Source organism: Labrus mixtus, chromosome 12 (assembly GCF_963584025.1).
Source record: "Labrus mixtus chromosome 12, fLabMix1.1, whole genome shotgun sequence".
NCBI classification, from domain to species: Eukaryota; Metazoa; Chordata; class Actinopteri; order Labriformes; family Labridae; genus Labrus; species Labrus mixtus.
This window is the reverse complement of record NC_083623.1, coordinates 3507978-3529117: the sequence shown is the minus strand read 5'-3', so window position 1 is coordinate 3529117 and position 21140 is coordinate 3507978. Positions and strand designations below refer to the sequence as shown.

The following is a 21140-nucleotide window of genomic DNA, read 5'->3' as shown; positions in this document are numbered from 1 at the left end:
TCCTCCCTCTCTTACATTTTTATTGATTTGACTCCTCTCCTCCCCTTGATTGCCTTTCCTCAACTCGTCTTTCTTTTTCTCTTTATCTCACTTGTCCTCCATTAGTATCCCTTCCTCCTTTACCTCCTTCCTTTCTTTACTTTTCCCCTCCTCTATGTCTCATCTTTCTCGTTCTCCCTCTGCCCCTCTTGCTCTTCACAAACACTTCTTTCACCTTTCTGGATCCATCCAAACGTCTTCCTCTTCTCTCTTATTCTCTCCATTTAACTAACTCTTCTCTCTCACTTGTTATCACTCTCCTCCTCGTGCCGTCTTCCTGTTACAACCCTTGTACCCTTTTCATTTCCTGTCCACTTCAGTCCTTAACTTTAATCAGTTCGGCTGTTAGCTCCTTTTATTTCTCAGCTCTAAACCTTTCCTCTCCATGTCTCTCTCACATCCTTATTACCACTATCTTCCTCGTTCCTCTTTTTTTCATCTCTTCTCTTTCACTTGAATTTGATTTGAAACCTTTAAGACACCTCACCTTCTCAGGCCATCTTCTTCCTCGTCCTCTTCTCCTCTCATTTGTCCTTCTTGCCTTTCCTCAACTGATCTCTTTTCTCCTCCAATATCTCCTTTTCTTTCCAATCTGAATTTTTTCTACACCTCTATTATCTCTTTGGGGGGGGGGGGGGGGGGCATTGTCTGTACAAAATAAAGGTTGTTAAACTAGGCAACAAGATAACTGGGAAGCATTTCTTCCTTGACCTTACTTTCCTATCCTATCATTTCCTTTCCTTTCCTTTCCTTTCCTTCCTGGTCCTTCTTTTCCTTTCCTTTCCTTTCCTTTCCTTTCCTTTCCTTTCCTGGTCCTTCTTTTCCTTTCCTTTCCTTTCCTTTCCTTTCCTGGTCCTTCTTTTCCTTTCCTTTCCTTTTTCCTTTTATTTCCTTTCCTTTCCTTTCCTTTCCTGTCCTTTCCTTTCCTTTCCTTTTTTTCTTTTATTTCCTTTCCTTTCCTTTCCTTTCCTTTCCTTTCCTGGTCCTTCTTATCCTTTCCTTTCCTTTTTCCTTTTATTTCCTTTCCTTTCCTTTCCTTTCCTGTCCTTTCCTTTCCTGTCCTTTTTTCCTTTTATTTCATTTCCTTTCCTTTCCTTTCCTTTCCTTTCTTTTCCTTTCCTTTCCTGTCCTTTCCTGTCCTGTCCTTTCCTTTTCTTTCCTATCTTAACTTTGTCTACACCTCTATTATCTCTTTGGGGGGGGGGCATTGTCTGTACAAAATAAAGGTTGTTAAAGTCGGCAACAAGATAACTGGAAGCATTTCTTCCCTGATTTGGTAAACACTAAATCTAGGGAACAAAATCAGATCCTCTGCTTCCTCTTTGTTCCGAGTGTGACCTCTTGACCTCAGAGGTGCAGGAACTGAAGGACCAGGATGAGGACTAAAAGATGTTTATTCAGAGGGAGAGAGTAGGGAATGACATTTCAATGAAAGGAGCAGCAGGTCGGACCCGACCCCAGGCTGCCCCCCAGCCTCCACACATGATGTCTCTTCAATGTTTCAAGATAAATTCCCCTCGAGGCAAGAAAGCTTTCATTCATCTCAGATTGTTTTTGTAATTCTCCCTCTCCATTCTTCCTCTGTCTCTCTGTCCTCCTCATCGTTTCCTTTCCCCTCCATACCACCTCGCTTGATCTACCGCCTCCCCTTCTCTCATAACACCTCTTCTTATCTCTTGTTTCCTTTCCACCTCTCCTTCAACCTCTTCGATGTCTTTTATTCTTTTTCTTTTCCTCGTGTCATCCTCCTCCCAGCACCCTCGTCTCTTTTCATTATCACCTTCTCTTCTGCCTTCACCCCTCATCGTCTTCTCCTTTCTTTATTTTCACACCTCCTGTTGTTTGTCCTTCATCCCTTTCTCTCTACTTTTCTTATACCTCTCTCTCCAACCGTCGATGTTAACCTCTCCTCTTCCCATGAAGTGATCTCTCTATGTGCCTCCTTTCCTTCCCTCAAACATTTTCTTAACAGGCTTCAAGACGTCACCTCCTGATTTCTCTTCTGTCCTTTCCTTTCCTTTCCTTTCCTTTCCTTTCCTTTCCTTTCCTTTCCATTCCTTTCCTATCCTGTCCTGTCCTTTCCTTTTCTTTCCTTTCCTTTAATTTCCTTTAATTTCCATTCCTTTCCTGTCCTTTCCTTTCCTTTCCTTTCCTGTCCTGTCCTTTCCTTTCTTTTTCTTTCCTTTCTTTTCCTTTCCTGTCCTTTCCTTTCCTTTCCTTTCCTTTCCTTTCCTGTCCTGTCCTTTCTTTTTCTTTCCTTTCTTTTCCTTTCCTTTCCTGTCCTGTCCTGTCCTTTCCTTTCCTTTCCTTTCCTTTCCTGTCCTGTCCTGTCCTTTCCTGTCCTGTCCTGTCCTGTCCTGTCCTGTCCTTTCCTTTCCTTTCCTTTCCTTTCCTGTCATTTCCTTTCCTTTCCTTTCCTTTCCTTTCCTTTCCTTTCCTGTCCTATCCTGTCCTGTCCTTTCCTGTCCTTTCCTTTCCTTTCCTTTCCTTTCCTTTCCTTTCCTGTCCTGTCCTTTCTTTTTCTTTCCTTTCTTTTCCTTTCCTTTCCTGTCCTGTCCTGTCCTGTCCTGTCCTTTCCTTTCCTGTCCTGTCCTGTCCTGTCCTGTCCTTTTCTTTCCTTTCCTTTAATTTCCTTTAATTTCCATTCCTTTCCTGTCCTTTCCTTTCCTTTCCTTTCCTGTCCTGTCCTTTCCTTTCTTTTTCTTTCCTTTCTTTTCCTTTCCTGTCCTTTCCTTTCCTGTCCTGTCCTTTCTTTTTCTTTCCTTTCTTTTCCTTTCCTTTCCTGTCCTGTCCTGTCCTTTCCTTTCCTTTCCTTTCCTGTCCTGTCCTGTCCTGTCCTTTCCTTTCCTTTCCTTTCCTTTCCTTTCCTTTCCTTTCCTTTCCTTTCCTTTCCTTTCCTTTCCTGTCATTTCCTTTCCTTTCCTTTCCTTTCCTTTCCTTTCCTTTCCTTTCCTTTCCTGTCCTATCCTGTCCTGTCCTTTCCTGTCCTTTCCTTTCCTTTCCTTTCCTTTCCTTTCCTGTCCTGTCCTTTCTTTTTCTTTCCTTTCTTTTCCTTTCCTTTCCTGTCCTGTCCTGTCCTGTCCTGTCCTGTCCTTTCCTGTCCTGTCCTGTCCTGTCCTGTCCTGTCCTGTCCTGTCCTTTCCTTTCCTTTCCTTTCCTGTCCTGTCATTTCCTGTCCTGTCCTGTCCTGTCCTGTCCTTTCCTTTCCTTTCCTTTCCTTTCCTTTCCTGTCCTTTTCCTGTCCTTTTTTCCCGTCACTCATCTCCTCTTTCCTTCCCTCATCTTTTCCAAATGTGTTGTGTCTCCTAATTCGACTCCTCATCAACTTTTAACACCCTTCTCCTCACACCATCTGCCTCTCTTTCCTCCCCGCCCTGTTTTCCTCTCCTCCTTCTTCTTCTTGTCACTTGCTGTCTGATGTCTGTCCTCCTTTCCTCACACCTCCCTTTCCTCATCGTTCACCTCCATCTCTCCTTTTTATCACTTTATTTGACTCCTGTCCTCTGTTTTTTTCCCCCGTTCCCGCCTGTCCTTCCCTCCTCTTCACGTCCTTTAACATTTAATGCTCTCATCACTTCTCCTCCATTTTCTCCTTCTGCTTTTCACCTCTGTCACCTTTTTCTTTATCACCACTGTCGTCTCCTTTTCTCCTTTTTATGCCCTTTTTCTTGTCTCTTTATGTCCTCTTTAGTCCTCTCACCTTCCCTCTCTACTGCCCCCCACTCCTTTCTCTTCTTGCATTTCTTTGTCTTTTCTTAAACCTCCCTCTTCTGTACCCCTCCCGCACTTCTTCTCCTCTGTTTATTCTTCCCGTCCCTCACGTCTTCTCACCTGTCTCCTCCTCTGTCGTGCATTACGTCACAGTTGTATTTGCTGATATTCAAGGCCGTTGATCTCCGTCCATAGAGCAGAGATCGATAAACCACAGACTGATCTGACTCTGCAGCTAAATCAACATCATCCATATTCATACCCACGCTCTGAGTGTGTGTGTGTGTGTGTGTGTGTGTGTGTGTGTGTGTGTGTGTGTGTGTGTGTGTGTGTGTGTGTGTGTCTGTGTCTGTGTGTGTGTGTGTGTGTGTGTGTGTGTGTCTGTGTGTCTGTGTGTGTGTGTGTGTGTGTGTGTGTGTGTGTGTGTGTGTGTCTGTGTCTGTGTGTGTGTGTGTGTGTGTGTGTGTGTGTGTGTGTGTGTGTGTGTGTGTGTCTGTGTGTGTGTGTGTGTGTGTGTCTGTGTGTGTGTGTGTGTGTGTGTGTGCAGGAGAGTCATCCATCACTGTCCTTCCTGTCACTTCATAGTCATATATTTAGATTTAAATGTATGAGGTATTGATCCAGGTAAACGCGCGCACACACACACACACACACACACACACACACACACACACACACACATTTTGCACACCATCATAAAGTTCTGTTCCTCTAAACAGTAATTGTCCGTCTCAGTGATAGAGAGAGCTGCAGGTTCCCTCCGACTTCCAGGTAAACTTTTTGTTCCACATGATTTCATTTCTCATTCTGTTATCACACAGAAAAGTTTGTTTTGTTTTGTGGACACATTATACAACACTGTCAAGATTCTATAACTACTATTTCTCTCTCTCGCCGTACAGCACCGGTGATGGGATGGTTGCAATTTTAGCAAAAAATAGCGGTGTTAGAACAGGAAGTGATGCGGTTCAATGTTATCTTCATCTTCATGCATAATAAAACGTAATGAGTAATATTACTTTTTATCTCATGGTATCCTGTCCTTTCCTTTCCTTTCCTTTCCCTTCCTGTCCTGTCCTGTCCTGTCCTGTCCTTTCCTTTCCTTTCCTTTCATTTCCTTTCCTGTCCTGTTCTATCATTTTCTTTCCTTTCCTTTCCTTTCCTATCCTTTCCTTTCCTATCCTTTCCTTTCCTTTCCTTTCCTTTCCTTTCCTGTCCTGTCCTGTCCTATCCTGTCCTTTCCTTTCCTTTCCTTTCCTATCCTTTCCTTTCCTATCCTTTCCTTTCCTTTCCTTTCCTATCCTTTCCTTTCCTTTCCTTTCCTGTCCTGTCCTATCCTGTCCTTTCCTTTCATATCCTGTTCTATCCTGTCCTTTCCTTTCCTTTCCTTTCCTTTCATATCCTGTTCTATCATTTTCTTTCCTTTCCTATCCTTTCCTTTCCTTTCCTTTCCTTTCCTGTCCTGTCCTATCCTGTCCTTTCCTTTCCTTTCCTTTCCTTTCATATCCTGTTCTATCATTTTCTTTCCTATCCTGTTCTTCCCTTTCCTTTCCTTTCCTGTCCTATCCTGTTCTTTCCTTTCCTGTCCTATCCTTTCCTTTCCTTTCCTTTCCTGTCCTATCCTGTTCTTTCCTTTCCTGTCCTATCCTGTCCTTTCCTTTCCTTTCCTATCCTGTTCTTTCCTTTCCTGTCCTTTCCTTTCCTTTCCTATCCTGTTCTTTCCTTTCCTTTCCTGTCCTTTCCTTTCCTTTCCTGTCCTTTCCTTTCCTTTCCTATCCTGTCCTTTCCTTTCCTTTCCTAACCTGTTCTTTCCTTTCCTTTCCTGTCCTTTCCTTTCCTTTCCTTTCCTATCCTGTCCTTTCCTTTCCTTTCCTATCCTGTCCTTTCCTTTCCTTTCCTATCCTGTCATGTCCCATCCTGTCATGTTATATTGTGTCGTACCGTACCATAAAGCGGCCATTTTGAAACTGCTGTTTTATTCTCCAACATCATTGGCTTCATTCCTGCCCTGAAGGTTAAACCGGATTAAAGAATCTATCCCAGAAATGATCAATAGTGATGAAAAACTCAGGGCAGTCTTACATCATTAAATAGCTCTGTAGCATCTCAAAGTGAAACTCTTGTGTGTATCATCTTTGTGTCATGTGGATATAGAAGTTAAAAGTTTGAACCTGCTGAATCATTACTGTATAATGTTCTGTTGTCATCATCATTGCCCATAATGTTCAGTGAAGGGCCCGGTGGAAATGCAGGAGACTTGCATTAAGGATAATGAACATTGTGATGATGATCATTACCATGACGCGGGATGTTTTTTTTTCGAGGTCAGTTTTCTTCTCGGGCTCGGTCATCAAATATTCTCATTTCTAATCAGGTGGGGGAAAAAAAAAAAAGAAATGGCTGAAATTAAGAAACTGCTCCCGGGTGATTTGAAAATAACACTCATCTAATTACACGAGTGATGTCGGGGAATGCTTCACCCTGAGTGCGGCTCGGTGTCATTACTGTAACAGCTATTAAAGCAGACGCGGTGCTTTGTAATGTGGCCTCCGAGCTGCAGGGGGGGGGGGGGGGGGGGAATGCAGCCCTGCGTCCCCTTCTACTGACCCCACAGCTAATGGTCCAGAACGGCTCCACCTGCTCTGTAATATCACCGGCTGAAGACTCATCCAGCCGTTAGAGCAAACTAATAGAGGGGCACTCTATGGTTTTACAGGGACCGCCAGTCTGGCAAGCTTAAGTGTGTGTGTGTGTGTGTGTGTGTGTGTGTGTGTGTGTGTGTGTGTGTGTGTGTGTGTTTTCTACTTTTATCCTTGTAAAGAGCAAAATGTGTCATCGAGATGGAAATATGAGGGAAATCAAGCAGACATTTGGCCAGTTTAGGACTGGGGTTTAGGACTCTGTTTAAGGGTAAAGGAGGCAATAACTGAGCTATATCCATTATGGTATTATAGTCATATGGATGGTTGAACATGAAGGAGTGATATGGGCAAACATTATTCACATTCTGGCAGTGATAGGTGCCAGCGTTGTGTATGCTGCTCTTGGAATCATCCTGCGAGATGTGTAAATGATTGTGAATTTAATTGAATGTGTATTTCTTTCAAAGACGAAGAATTCTACATTGGATTAATTTAAATATTTCATGCGTATTGTCACACAAATATGCACATACATTTCATTTTCAAACCTGCACATAATTACACATTTATATTAATACTGACTTGTATGCTACCTTTCAAGGTATTCCCTTCATAAGAAATTTATTGTTGAATAAGCAAATTTGTATGCAACTCAAACATTTGCTAGTAGGTTTTTGTTTTTTACATGGCCAAACTTAGGATGTCGTCAATATCCCCTTTTTAAATTAATAAATCAACCAATTCATTTACATATTGAAGCACAAGTGGGGTGGTCAGATCTTTAATGATCTAGTATGATGCTGATGATGATTATAATTTTCCTTCACTTAAAGTCCATCTCTTTTTAAACGGGTCTTCCAGTAAGTTATTTTTAGACTGAAATCTCATCTCATTGATCATCTCGCTTCCTGTCCCAACTTGAATGAAGACATAGGGCTTGAACACATTTAGCCTAGCTTAGCATAAAAAGCTGAAGGCAGAGGGTGAAGCCTTGCCAATCGCTCCTTGAAGTTTGACATTTTACCCTCTAAAGTCTGTATCATTCACCACACACTGTAGGTCAAGTTTGTTCAACTTCAATGAGCTAACACGGCAATGTAAGAAATATTCGTCATGTGCGTTATTTTAGTTAACTGGATTTTTTTGCAGCCAGGTGAGAAGCAGCTGGGATGAGGGTCAGCACCTCCAAGTCATGAGGCCTTGGTTCTCTGCCATGAAAGAGTGGATTGCTCCCTTTGGGTGGGGTCTGAGTCTTTGACCCACATGAAGGAGTTTAAGGATCTCAGGGGTGTTGTTCCCGAGTGAGGTTGACCGTGAGATTGACAGGTGGATCGGTTCAGCGTCACCGGTATTGCAGGTGTTTAACTGGAAGCTGAGCCTCTTCAAATCACCGGTTGATCAAGCCTCACCTGTGGTCATGAGCTATGAGGGTTGACTGAAAGAATGAGATCAGGGATACAAGAGGCCGAATTGAGCTTCCTGCGGAGGGTGGCTTGGCTCAGCCTTAGAGATTGGGTGAGGAGCTCGGAGTTGAGCCGCTACTCCTTCGCCTCGAATGGGGCCAGTTGAGGTGGTTTTGGCATCTGTTAAGGATGCCTCATAGACGGCTCCCTTTGGAGGTTTTCCGGGCACGCCCAACTGGGAGGAGACCCTGAAGAATATTTTCTGAGCAAAACAGTCGACTAAATAAATGGCTGATTTTCTCGTAGACTTGAACCAGTGTGAATGTGATTCAGTGGAATCCAAGCAACAACCTCGAGTGTTGAAATATGAGGCCAATGCAGAAAAACTACAGTTCCTTGAGTGTCCACTTGAAGCTGGCTGCAAATGCCAAGAAATCTCCGTTTACAGCCAGGTTCATCAAACGAATTTGGCAATAATGGAAAATGTCTTTATTGGTAAAAATTGCACGGGGATTATTTTATTTTCTAATTCGTTTTGATTTGATTTGGAACGCTAGTTATTCATAAATTTGCAGGAGTAGTGTCGTGACTGACAGATGGACGCATTTAGCTTTTTCACAGGAGGCTTAAGACCCCCCTCTACTCTACTCTTTTGCCTTTTTTTTCTAGATTGATCGAAAGTTAGTTTTGGACCGCCATTGTTTTGGATTCACAACCCCTCTTCAGACACCAACGGGTGACGTCACTGAGACTACGTCCATGATGTTCAGATCTATGGTGGTATCTCTGCTCTGCTGCTGGCTGTCAGAAAGAAGGCAGTTTTGAACTCTCTTCAAACACTTGACACCTTATTGACCCGCCAGTTATTTCCCATCAGCCAGGAGGAGGACTTCAGCGTCCTTGAGATTTCAGCTTTGACTCAAATAAAAATGAAAAACTGAAAACACCATTCAAAGAAAAGTATTGAATTTCACCGTAGCTCTTGTGCGCTAACATTCAATAACTCTTTTCATACTTGTTATTCATTCTTTTCTGATCCTTCTCGATGAAAACACTTTTCATTTGGATTTTTTTTTTCAATCATATGGCTCAACAGTCTGACATTAAAAGCAATAAAGTGAATAAAATGGAGCTGAATTGGAGTGAACAGAGGTAGAGGTCACTCTCACCTCGCTAAATGTGCGGTGTGCATGATTGGTGCTGAATGACTGAAAATTCCTTTTAATGTGGTGCAGCATAATGACCTTGGAATATACAGCCTGTTTCACACACACACGCACACACGTTGAAGTGAGAAATTCATTCATTACAAAGGGAATGTAATGCTTAGCACACCAAACACATTCACCTCTCTTTCAGAACGTCTTTCAGTTTGTCATATATTCTTAATCTTTTTTGTCCGCCTACGTTTCCTTTGACGCCATTTTTTTCTGTCATTTCTTTTGGGCCCTGACCTCACTTGAATGTGTGTTTTTTCTTACACGTTTGTTTGTTTTTCAGGATCCAACCCGCGTGGTCAGCCCGGTCATCGACATCATCAACATGGACACCTTCGCCTACGTGGCGGCGTCCGCTGATCTCCGAGGAGGTATGGAAATACTTTCCTCTGTCTTCACTCCTAGATAAAAAAAAATGGCTGTGAGGCACCTTCAGGGTCTTTTTGATGACAGAGAAAAAAAAACCTCCCGGGATTAAGAAAGAGTCCTTAATGATGAGTTCATGAACCTGTTTTCTCTGCAGGAATCCTCCAACATGAACACCTTTTGAGAAATTGTTACAAGCCCTGACCCTTATTGACCATTTCATATCTGTGGCACTAAATATTTAATAAGATCTTCCAGTTGTTCTGTTGCTGGTTCCAGAACTTAATTCTTGTTGTGGACTATCGACCCGTTTATTTATCGCTGACTCAATAGCAGATTCAGAACGTTACACATTAGTGACAGCCATCCAGAGGTGCTGCTTGTCAACACGCAAGGCAGGCAACTGCTTGAGGCCGCAGGTCAGTAGGGGGCCCCCGAGGGCCGACAAACCTCAGCAGGGGCTTAAAAATGTGCAAAGTCTGCAATGACAGTAGGAAACCCCCCCCCCCCCCCCCCCCCCCCCCCCGTTGACGGCACTAAACTCTGGTAGCCCTGCTAAACGCTGCATGCATTATTCCTGTGAAAACCTTAGTTTGTCAATGTGTAAATACAGTATAAATGATGGAATCTGCTACTCTGGCCCTAACTCTGGAGGAGAGACACTTTAGGCCTGGCACACACTAAAGAGTTTTTAAAATCTTAAACGATTTTGAAAATGTGAGAACACAAATCATGTCAGATTAACTGTTCTTGTAGTGTGTGGTGTGCAACGAGACGACCAACTCACTAACAGATGCATTCACCAACAACTATCACAACGTGTCATCTCGCCACTTAAGACTAAACAAACATGACGGTCGAGTTAATGTTCGCTAGCTGTTAGACATTTAGGTCCTTGTCAGTTGGATTGTGCTTTTACACATTGTGTTACATTGTTGAATTCATGACAATCCATGTAACGTTCATGTAACTTCACGTTTGCTCTCGTCATCATGGTAATGGTTGATGAGCTTCCTGCTTCAGTCAGCTTGCTTCCTGATTGGCTATTGTTCCAGTCCGTGCTCGGCCGTCCTCCGAGTTCTCCTCACACAGTAGGATTTCAATAGTAAATATTGAACACATTTGATATTTACGATTCCAGTTCTGGGCGCCCCCAATCGTCTTCTGAGCACATCTGGGAGGTTAGAATCACTCAGGCAATCAGGCCTTTGCTGTCTTTGGTGGGAAGGGGGGGAACCGGGCCCAAAGTCGCCCCGTTTATCTTATAGTTTGACCCTGCTTAACATAACTTCTGCTAGCTTGAAATAATGGCGTTTGTTCTATGACGTCCAACAGTTAACTTAGTTAGTTAGCTTAGCTAGCGGAGCGGCCTGGTGTGTCTTTATTGTAAATGTATCTGTTGCGGGATGAATAAAGGTTTATCTTATAAAACATTAAATAAAATATATAACATTATTACATATCGGGGATGAACACATTTTTGCCCGGACTCCAGAATCTGCAGCCGTCTTGGTTGTATTAAAAATGCCTTAATGGTGCTTATTCCAGCCCGTTATAATAAAAGCCTGCAGATTAATTCTCAGGCTAAAAGGTATTTAAATGTCATCATGTTGCCTGTTTATGCTTCTCCATCTCCGACAGCCGAGAGTGTCCTCCATTTAAAAAAGCCAGTTTAGTCACAATTATCCGTGCATTAGTGAAATGGAGTCTTGAAATGTTGGAACCAGTAAATTCCTAAAAGCTTTGAAAGCGGATCACCCAGATAGATGATTCAGAGCCGCGATTCTGAGGAGGGCTTTTCCTTTTTTTTTTCAGCTCGACGAGATTCTGCAGTTACCGATAAGCTAAAAACCAAATGGACCCATAATGCATCAGAACAATGCACATCTGTGTTCTCCCCTCGTGCCTGTCATATCTCACTTTCTCTGAAGACGGTTCTCGTCTAAGAGCTTCATCGTCGCTCTCTCTTTCCATTAGCCTGTCTCGTCCCAATCTTCTCCTCTTGGTAACAGCAGGCCGCCAATCAATGCTGATAATGGCCCTGTCCATGCCTCTCTCTCTCTCTCTCTATCTCTCTCTCTGTCTCACACACACACACACACACACACACACACACACACACACACACACACACACACACACAGAGAAATACGAGGGAATCGATGGTGATAGTCGGGCCGACAAAAGGACATTTTAATTATAGATGAAGCTGTCCTCATACCATAAAAAATACAGCTATAAGATGGACTTTCCTCGATCCAGACGCTCACACACACACATGTTCACACACACACACACACACACACACACACACTTGGCCAGACACACACACACACAGATGTGGTGATGGGATTGCCGTGGCAGCGACTCCTTGGCCTGCCTGACTGCTTTATCGAGAACACACACACTTCTCAAGCCAACACACGAGTACTCGCTTCAAACACTGACACTGAGAATAACAATAATTAGATGAATTACAGTATTTTTTGTTCAAACATCAAAATGACTGTCACGTGTTTGAGCATAAAAACGACCTCATGAATACGTAAAGAGTCACAGGGTTACAGACTGTTTGATATTCAGACTCTACAGAACAAAATGAATAGAATAGAATCTGGATTTTCATTTGAAGTGTTCTGGTTTCCGGTCGTGGTTCATTTGTAGTCCGAGCTGTATTGACCAATAACACATCAGCAGGAAAAACAGCCTGTATGGAGAGCAACAAACAGGCGTCATGTTATCGGCACTGAGCGCACAAATTACAGCGTTAAGATTCCCCGACAATCTGAAATGCATCAGAAATAATCGCTCCAACCTCCATTCAACAAACAAACATTTTCAAAGTTGTTCTCTTCTCCTCTTCACGACAGACCAGCCAATGCTTGACTTCTTACTTTTCACAAATCTGAATAAGAAAGGCTAAAGTGCGCCAAAGTGAAGCCTCTGTGTAACTTACTATTTATGTTTGAACTCGGACTCACGAGAAACAAATGAACAGACGTTACTCTACAATTCTACAATTCACTCAGCAGACTCTTTTATCCAAAGCGACGTACATCAGAGAGTAAGAACAACACAAGCAAGGATCTAGAAAAAAGGGAACAATGTCAGTAAGAGCAAACGATCAGCTTTGAGTCTGATTGGACACACAGGTGCTGACAGGAAGTGACCAGAGGCAAAGCACAACATTGAGGGCAGTTCTTGAGAGCTCTAATCAGTATAGAAACCATCTTATAAGTCGTCGTTATCAAACAAAAACCATCGTCATTACCATCATCATCATCAATAATATGGAGACCATCATCATTAAGTTAGTAGGTATTCATGAAAGAGCTGGGTCTTTAGCTTTTTCTTAAAGGTGCAGAGGGACTCGAATGGAGTTTGGGGGATGTAATAGAACCAAAAAATGTCAGTTCATGGTTTAGACTTAGATAACATCATTTATGGCACAGATACAGGAAGTCTTGGAGCTATGCAAGGACAATTAATTAATATCATAAAATAAAAAACACGTTTCTTTTTGAAAGTCTGAAGGCAGTCGGGACAAAAGAGTGTTTGTCCTGCTGGTCTGAGGGGTGTTTACAGTGTTGTCTTTAGAGTTATGTTGTGCTGTTGTTCCTGCAGGTTTTGATTGGAGTCTCCATTTCAAGTGGGAGCAGCTTTCACCTGAAGAGAGAGCCCTCCGAACCGACCCGACCCAGCCAATCAAGTAACCCGCTGACGCACACACACACTCATAACGACACACAATCATCCAGCATAACCGCAATGCAAACATATTAACACAACAAGAAACAGAGGGTGTAATTGCTCTGACCTGGAGGCTCATTAAGAGAGTGCAGAGAAGCAGAACGACACAGAGGAGGGAGGGAGGTTAAAGAAGGAAGGGGATAGACGCTAATACCTCTGTCAATAAACAGGAGTATTGTGAGAAGAAGGAAACTGACATGATCAGTTTTTCAATTCATAAAAAAGTTCAGTGAATAAAATCATCTCTGAGAAGTTGTCAGAAAAGTTTGACGTAGGTGTTTAACCCCGATCTTCACTTCCCCGTTTCCACGCTCGGGTGGAGAGTTTTAATTGCTGCTAAATGTGGTCTGAGTGTTTCTCTGTGTGTGTGTGCGTGTGCAAGTGTGTGTTTGTGTGTGTGATCTAGACTGTGCAGACAATCCATTTTCAGCAGTCTCTAGGAGGATTTATTTCTGTCTGTATTCCTGTAGATGATTTTCATCACATCTTCATACTCAAACATTCATCACACTTTTGTTTACAACTTATTTCAGCTGCAAAAATGGCCGACCTTTGTTAAAGTTTTGTTCTAGTCTGGGGGTGGAGTCCATGGGTGGAGATATCAGGGGAGGGGAGGACATTTTCTTTTTTACCAGAATCCCACTGTGACATCACAAGGAGAGCACATTTGAAACAGAGCATTGTTCTCTGTGTTGTAAGACTTATGCAGACCACAAACGAAGGACTGGGGATGGGCAATTGGCCTAGTGGTTGATGTGAGTGCCCCGTGTGCATTGGTTATAATCCTCCAGACAGGTGGCCTGGGTTCGAGTCCTTTGCCGCATGTTGATCCCCTCCCTCTCTCTCTCTCTCTCTCTCTCCCCGGTTTCTGACTCAGTCCTATCTCCATCATTAATGCATGAAAAGACAAAAAAGTAAATACTGGAGTGATCGCTGCTAAATGTGGGCGGATCGTTACAGAGACCAAAAGTTGGACCGTGTTTGTTTGACCGTGTTTGATTCTGCAGCGTATCGCTCGCCCGGGGCTGCAGTGAAAGTTTACCCAAAAAAAATCAAATCATCAATGCCCCGACAAATCGTTTTCTTGAGAGACATGAACAGACATCCAAAAGGGGAGAGCAGAGGAGCCTCAGCCTCTCGCGCACACACACACACACACACACACACACACACAGACACACACACACACACACACACACACACACACACACACACGCTGAGTTATAAATAATAATCTCTGGCGCTGTTCCTCCTTCATAAGTCAGATCGGTGGCAGGAGCCCAGATTTACTGCTGAGCCAACTCGTGAATGTCTGACTTGGTGCATGTTTTTTTAGTGGAGGCAGAGTGTTAAACACTTACAGATGGACGGGTGGTGGTGTGTGTGTGTGTGTGTGTGTGTGTGTGTGTGTGTGTGTGTGTGTGTGTGTGTGTGTGTGTGTGTGTGTGTGTGTGTGTGTGTGTGTGTGTGTGTGTGTGTGTGTGTGTGTGTGTGTGTGTGTTCTGGACAGACATGCAGTTATGGGCTGGTTTGTTATGACGGTCTGTGTCGACCCGTGTGTCAGCAGCGTGCTTCTTCTGTCTGAGCATCATCAACCTGCGGAGGCCGGCCTGAGTCAGCCTGCTCCTCTGGGAACACACATTTTATAACTACACTTGTGAGGACATAACACATAAAACCAACTTTAACCTTCACAGCAAGAAATGCAACTACAGCTGTCAAATAAAAGTGTTTTTAAGTCGAGTCGTTTTAATCAAGACAAATCTTGAAATAAACTTTATTAATCCCTGAGGGGGGGATTAGTTGTTCCAGTTTCTCTTACAGAATATGAGCATGAAGAAAAAAAAGACAACTAAAGAGAAGAAGAAATGTGAATTATGTACTGTCTGCAAGTGTATCATCATTGCATCATTAATTACTGTACGCACACAGAACTGATCCACAGTAAGGATGGCTCTAAAGTTTACCAAACAAGTCTCAAAATGACCCTTCAGTGTTCTTCACTGAACTATCGTTGGAGGTCTAATCGCCCCAAAAGAAACCTGACCCCTTGATTGAAAATACTTTAAAGTTTTTATATGTGATTTTTCACTCTTACATATAATATAAATCAAGTCTATCCTCTGAAAATAACTCTGTGAGTCATGACTGTCTACAATGGGTGTAACAGCCGAGTCCCACTGTCTGTGATGTTTTCAGAGTTTTCAGAGTCCTATCTTCACTTTGTTTACATCGCCCGGACGGCCGGCTGACTCCTCCCCTCGCGTATAAAAGTTGTTTAATTGAGGGACTAGAGAAAAGAAGAATAACATACTGTACTCACTGCTTAACTGTGTTTCTAGATCACGCTCATTTCAGGTAAATTTACATGCAGTGTGAAGATACGAGCAGAATAAAGATCGCTAGCATTAGCATGCTAACACAACAATGCACCACAAGTTGTTTTGGTTTCAAGGGCGACATCTGCTGGATCAAAAAATCACATATAAAGCCTTTAACAGTAAAGAAGGACTTACTGCTTCAATAATCAGAGCTTCTTCAACTCTCTCTAAAGCTAGAGCAACTTGACGTAGACCCAACGTCTGAGTCGTGCATCTCATTTTGAAGTCAGGCCAGGTCGTGTGTTGTTAGTCGTGCAGCATACACTGACGCACAACGCCTTGATCATGGACCAATCAGCTGCTCCTCCTGACTGGTCGGGTTATTTTCTGGTGTTTTTTTATATTTTGGTCGAACGACTGAACACAACACAAGTTCTGGCCTTCTCATTCGTCACTCTGTCCTGATCATGATTCAGTGGGCTTCTGTTTGTGTGTGAATGTGTGAGTGTGTTTGAGTGTGTGTATGGCAACAAACAAACAAGATTTTGTACTGTAAGAAACCTACGCTACACAACAAATCTTTAACTTTAAGATTTGATACTTTATCGGGGAAATTCAAACACAAATGTGGTGAAAAAGAGACTGAAAAAACAGTGAAGTTATTATATTAAGAACTGAACAGGAAACCTCCCACACACATCAGTCCTCGTTTGACCGCCCCCCTCCCTCTCTCTCTCTCTGATGCTGACAGAACTCCCATCATCGCAGGCGGGCTCTTCGTGATTGACAGGTCCTGGTTCAATCACCTCGGTAAATACGACACAGCCATGGACATCTGGGGCGGAGAAAACTTTGGTGAGTCATTTTGCTGTTGGTTCTCTCACAGACTGTCTGAAACTGTTTGTATTCAACAGAGAGGAGTCGTTTGTTTCATCGCATTTGAACCAGTGAGGATTAGAGAGTCTGTGGGGGCCCTGAGAAAAAACATTTACAGTGAACCCTCCAACCTTCATCTTATAAATAATGGTTACCATTATCAGCATTTAGAGGGCGGGGCTTGATCCTTCTCTTTAGCTGGTTATGATCCTTCATTTTTATTTGGTGACTTTGACAGACATTGGTTTTCCAAAATTAGTTTTTTTAGATTTTGGATAATGCATGCAACACTCAGCAGAGCAATGAGAGTGAGTGTTGTCATATGGGGCCCTCTTAGGGGGGGGGGGGGGGGGGGGGGGGGGGTTCCTACTGTCATTGCAGAATTGTGCACATTTTAAGCCACTGCTATGGTGTATAGCAGGCTTATTCCACTGGCGGCCAAGTGGCCAAAAAAATAAATAACAAATAAACAGAGGGGGGAAACGTTGTGAATGACCACACTACAGTTTTTAAAAACAGCAAAGTGCTCCCGTCTAAAGGTCCCATATTCTTCTTTTTCTGGTTTTATATTCTCTTTAGTGTGTTTTCCAAGTGTCCTGTGCATATTTAGGCACATCTATGTGCAAAAACTCAAAGTCCGCGGAAACGCGGCTTCTCCTACGTCCTCCTGTTAGCTGTAGCATTAGCTGCATGTAACGCTCGGTTCTAGCCCCCCTCGAAAAAAATGTGTCAGTGTGATATCACTGATCTAAGCCCATTGGCTCGTTGTGGCAAGCCCTGCAGCTCATGTTGAAATTTCCGAGAAGCGTGCTGAGCAACTGACCAATAACGACAGAGCAGATCTGCAGACCAATCAGAGCAGACTTGGCCCACGTGGGGTCTAACAGTGTGGGCTCAACAGAGTGTAGCTGACGGACTCAGAGCAGAGAGGGAGCAAGGAGGAGCAGTACATGAAAACAGACACTTTATTGTGAACGTACAAAAGTAGATACATAGATTAAATATACGAACCCCAAAAAGGGCAGAATATGGGCTCTTTAATAGAACAACTTTGGTCCTGCGCTCGCAGCCGATCACAAGCTTGTGTTGTTGATGATAAAAACGGCTTTCTCGTAGTGTACTGCTGTGGAGCTGCTTGCTTGTCTGGCCCCCGGGTCCTTAGCTTTCTGATAATTTGCCCCCCTGAACAATAGAGTTGAATAACCCTGGTGTGTAGTTTGTCAGCGGCTCGGGTCCTGAGCAGTTGTCTGCCCTGCCTGATATTAAGCTCCGCCTCTGATTTGAGCTCGAAACATGTTTTTGTTTGAGAGACATAGAGAACAGTTTTCAATGACAAGATGTAAATATTTGACTTCACATCATTCTGTGTTCTTACATCATAACGCTGTTTCAGAAACGGCTCAAACCTGGAAGAATTTAATCAAGAATTTAAAGGTTCAAAACGTAATTCAGTGGACTCCTTCTCTCAGACAGGATGCAAAGAAAGAACTCAAAATACACAAGTCACATGAAGGCGTTTTGAAGCCTGCTAAGCTAGCTGAGAGGAATATTAAGGTCGTTTAATTTCAGCTGAATGAAGGTGATCCTTTCATTCAGTTAAAAAAAGTCTTAACAGTCTGACATCCATCCTGAGGAAACATCTGGCTCCCCTGCTGCTACCTGCCTGCAGGAATATCGTGTGTGTGTGTGTGTGTGTGTGTGTGTGTGTGTGTGTGTGTGTGTGTGTGTGTGTGTGTGTGTGTGTGTGTGTGTGTGTGTGTGTGTGTGTGTGTGTGTGTGTGTGTGTGTGCTCTCACTAAACACAGTGTCTGACTCAGTTAGCTGATTGCTGTACTACTTCTTTCCCCAGATCAATGAGAGACTGTGTTAGCCCATTTTCCCATCTCAGAAGCACACACACACACACACACACACACACACACACACACACACACACACACACACTCATTTGCTGTCTGTCAGGTTTGCGTCAGTCTCGCAGGCTCCGTGTCAGTTATCTCAGCATCTCGCCCCGTCACTCCTGCTCTCTCCTTTTTGTTCTCTGGTGATTCATCTTCACCTCATCAGAGCCGGTCCACGCTCTTCCTTTTCCTCTCCCCTCGCTCCCCTCTCTCTCCTTCTCTCCCATTCTCACTCTTCCTCGCTAACGCTTTACGAGACACTTTGTTAAAAGTTTTCAACATCTCGATCTTTTGGGGAAACTCGTTCTTTATTTTTTCCTCTCCCTGTCTTTTGGAGATCGCAGACAGACAGAGACTCTGACAGTTAGCGCTAGAAGAACAGAGAGCGAGCTCGGAGTAACACACACACACACACACACACACACACACACACACACACACACACACACTGAATCAGACAATAGGTTCTGAGTCCATCGGGGGAATCATCAAATATTCAGAGAGTTTTGGCCCACTTAGAGAGAAAACTAACGAGGAGACAGAAGGAAACAGACACAAGCTTCTCATAAATAACAAACCTGGAACACAGAGACAGCAGGTACAGACTGCTCGTTCTTTATCAATCTTTGAATATAATATAAAGACTTTGATGTGTGCTAAGTCTATGAGATACAACTTTGAGATACCACAATTTGTAATAAGTATTGCCAAGATGTGTGTGAATGCCTTTTTCTTTCTATTTATTTTTTATTATATATCATTTATTTTTCTCTTGTTTGTTTTGTTTTCATGTTTGGTTGCCTGTTTTTTTTTTCCTGTCTTGCTTTGAAATGTGCATATAATTTGTGAATTTGTGGTGTATGTTAAAATCAGAAAAAAACACAATTAAAAAAAAGTATAATCAAAAAAAAATAATATAACGACTTTGTGGGGCATCTCAAAGAAATCACATTGGAGGGCTCGACATCACAGCTGGACTCATGATTGAAAGACTCAAGGCCAGTTGATAGCACGTTCCTCAGGCCTGACCTGGCTGGTTTATAATAAAAAAATATGTGTTAAAAGAAGGGCGCTGCTCGCTCTGTTAGCGTGGCTAGGTATCCCAGGATGCTTTGAGCAGCAGGTCGGACAGTTATAATGCACAATGAATTGGGTCAAACTTTGATTGACATGTGAGAGCTGCCACGCCCACACAGTCCTGAGAAATGACCAAAGCTGCAAAATAATCTGTTTTTGAACGAGGTTTTCTAATCGTTATAAACGTTTATTTTCGCTCGGATGCTTAATGAAACATTACATTTTGATATCACTTCTGAATTTTTAATATTTAAATTCAGGTGTCCAGGGGCTTTAATGTCAACCCCTGCATTAAAACTCAGGCAGCTGAAGGACGGTAACACCAACACTGGTTATGAGACTCAGCGAGGGGTTACATCTGTTGTTGACGTGATGTCAGGGTTGTGGTTGCTCGAGATGTTTGTCATTTTTAGGACAAAGGACCAGAAATATATACAGTATCGGGGGGGGGGGGGGGGGGGGAACAAAACAATGTTTCCACTCGCTTGTCAGCTTTATAAAAGAAAAAATGTTTTGAGACGTCACGGTGAAAAGGAACAAACTGCATCAGAAATGTTCTGTGTTTTTTTGTTTGTTTGTGGGAAGCTGTTTTCTCAGCTTGAAATGATTTTGGCAGCAAAAAAATACATTTAGTTGGTAGAGAGCTTTTTGCTGTATGGAAGCTAAACATCCATATGCATTACATTAACTCTGCAGGGGGGGATAACATTTTTAGTATTCCGCAAGGGGCAATTCAGGTTTTAGACTCCGTTATTGAGAGGGTTTAAGTGCCTCTGCAATACTTGGAAAATGACCTGGCACCTCTCCATCAACCAAACCAATGTCCATACTTTGGCCCGCACCAGGACTTGAACCGGCAATGCTCAGTTTTTCAGCCCAAGTCCCTACAGACTGAGCTACTGCCGCATCTGTTCTTTGTTCTTTTGGGGAAACTTTGCATCTTGCTGCATTGTCCAGGAATCCCAATGAACTGCAATGTTGTGTCTCAATGGGAGTAATCCTGGTATAATGGTTTGTAATATGTGTGTGTTGTGTGTTGTGTGTTGTGTGTTGTGTGTTGTGTGTTGTGTGTTGTGTGTGTATGCAGAGATCTCGTTCCGGGTGTGGCAGTGCGGAGGCAGTCTGGAGATCCTGCCCTGCAGCAGAGTGGGTCACGTCTTCAGGAAGAAACATCCGTACATCTTCCCCGAGGGCAACGCCAACACATACATCAAGTGAGTCATTCCAGAAGGTTTTTTTTTTTTTAAATTGTTTTCAATGTCAGAATCCAGATTTGATACCAAAGGGGCTAAAACTAAAAACCTGATTCAGATCCCAGTCCTAGAGCTAGAGCTCTGTCGACATCCTCAAGAGAAGTCAGAACTCCGGCAGTGCTTTTAGTACACATAACACATTTAGCAGCTTGGTTTGATTTGAGGCGTTCCTCAGGGTCATTTGTGGTCTTCATGCAGGAAGTGCTGCTCGAGCTTTGGCCTCCTCTGACTCGTTGTTACCAAACATCTAAAAAAAAAAGTGCCTGAAATATTAACTCATTTCAAAGCATCTTTTTTTTGCGACTCTAATGTTTCTCTTTCGACATCCTCTTGGTTGTTCTTAAGAGCTGTCCTTAAAGTGTGTCCGAGCTCGGACCGGTATTTAAGGAAGTTCACACACTTAATGATTTTTTCAAAGTAATTCAAGTTTATATATCGTTGTTAACAGCAATAACATCAACAGCTGTTCTTGAGAGTTCTAGTCAGCTTCAAAACATCCTAAATATCAATAACATTAAGTGTGTAGGTTCATGAAAGAGCTGAGTCTTTAGCTTTTACTTAAAGGGGCAAAGGGTCTCTGGGTG

General features: G+C 43.0%; 1 protein-coding gene across 1 annotated transcript in view; it reads left to right on the top strand.

Moving 5' to 3' along the window:
• galnt14 (UDP-N-acetyl-alpha-D-galactosamine:polypeptide N-acetylgalactosaminyltransferase 14 (GalNAc-T14)) overlaps positions 1-21140 on the top strand; it is a 187704-nt gene that overhangs the window by 140178 nt on the left and 26386 nt on the right. Inside the window, exons 7-10 of the mRNA XM_061051537.1 lie at positions 9296-9383; positions 13003-13087; positions 16201-16304; positions 20391-20517. Of these exons, the coding sequence (XP_060907520.1) occupies positions 9296-9383; positions 13003-13087; positions 16201-16304; positions 20391-20517 (404 nt within the window). The remainder of the gene's footprint in view (positions 1-9295; positions 9384-13002; positions 13088-16200; positions 16305-20390; positions 20518-21140) is intronic.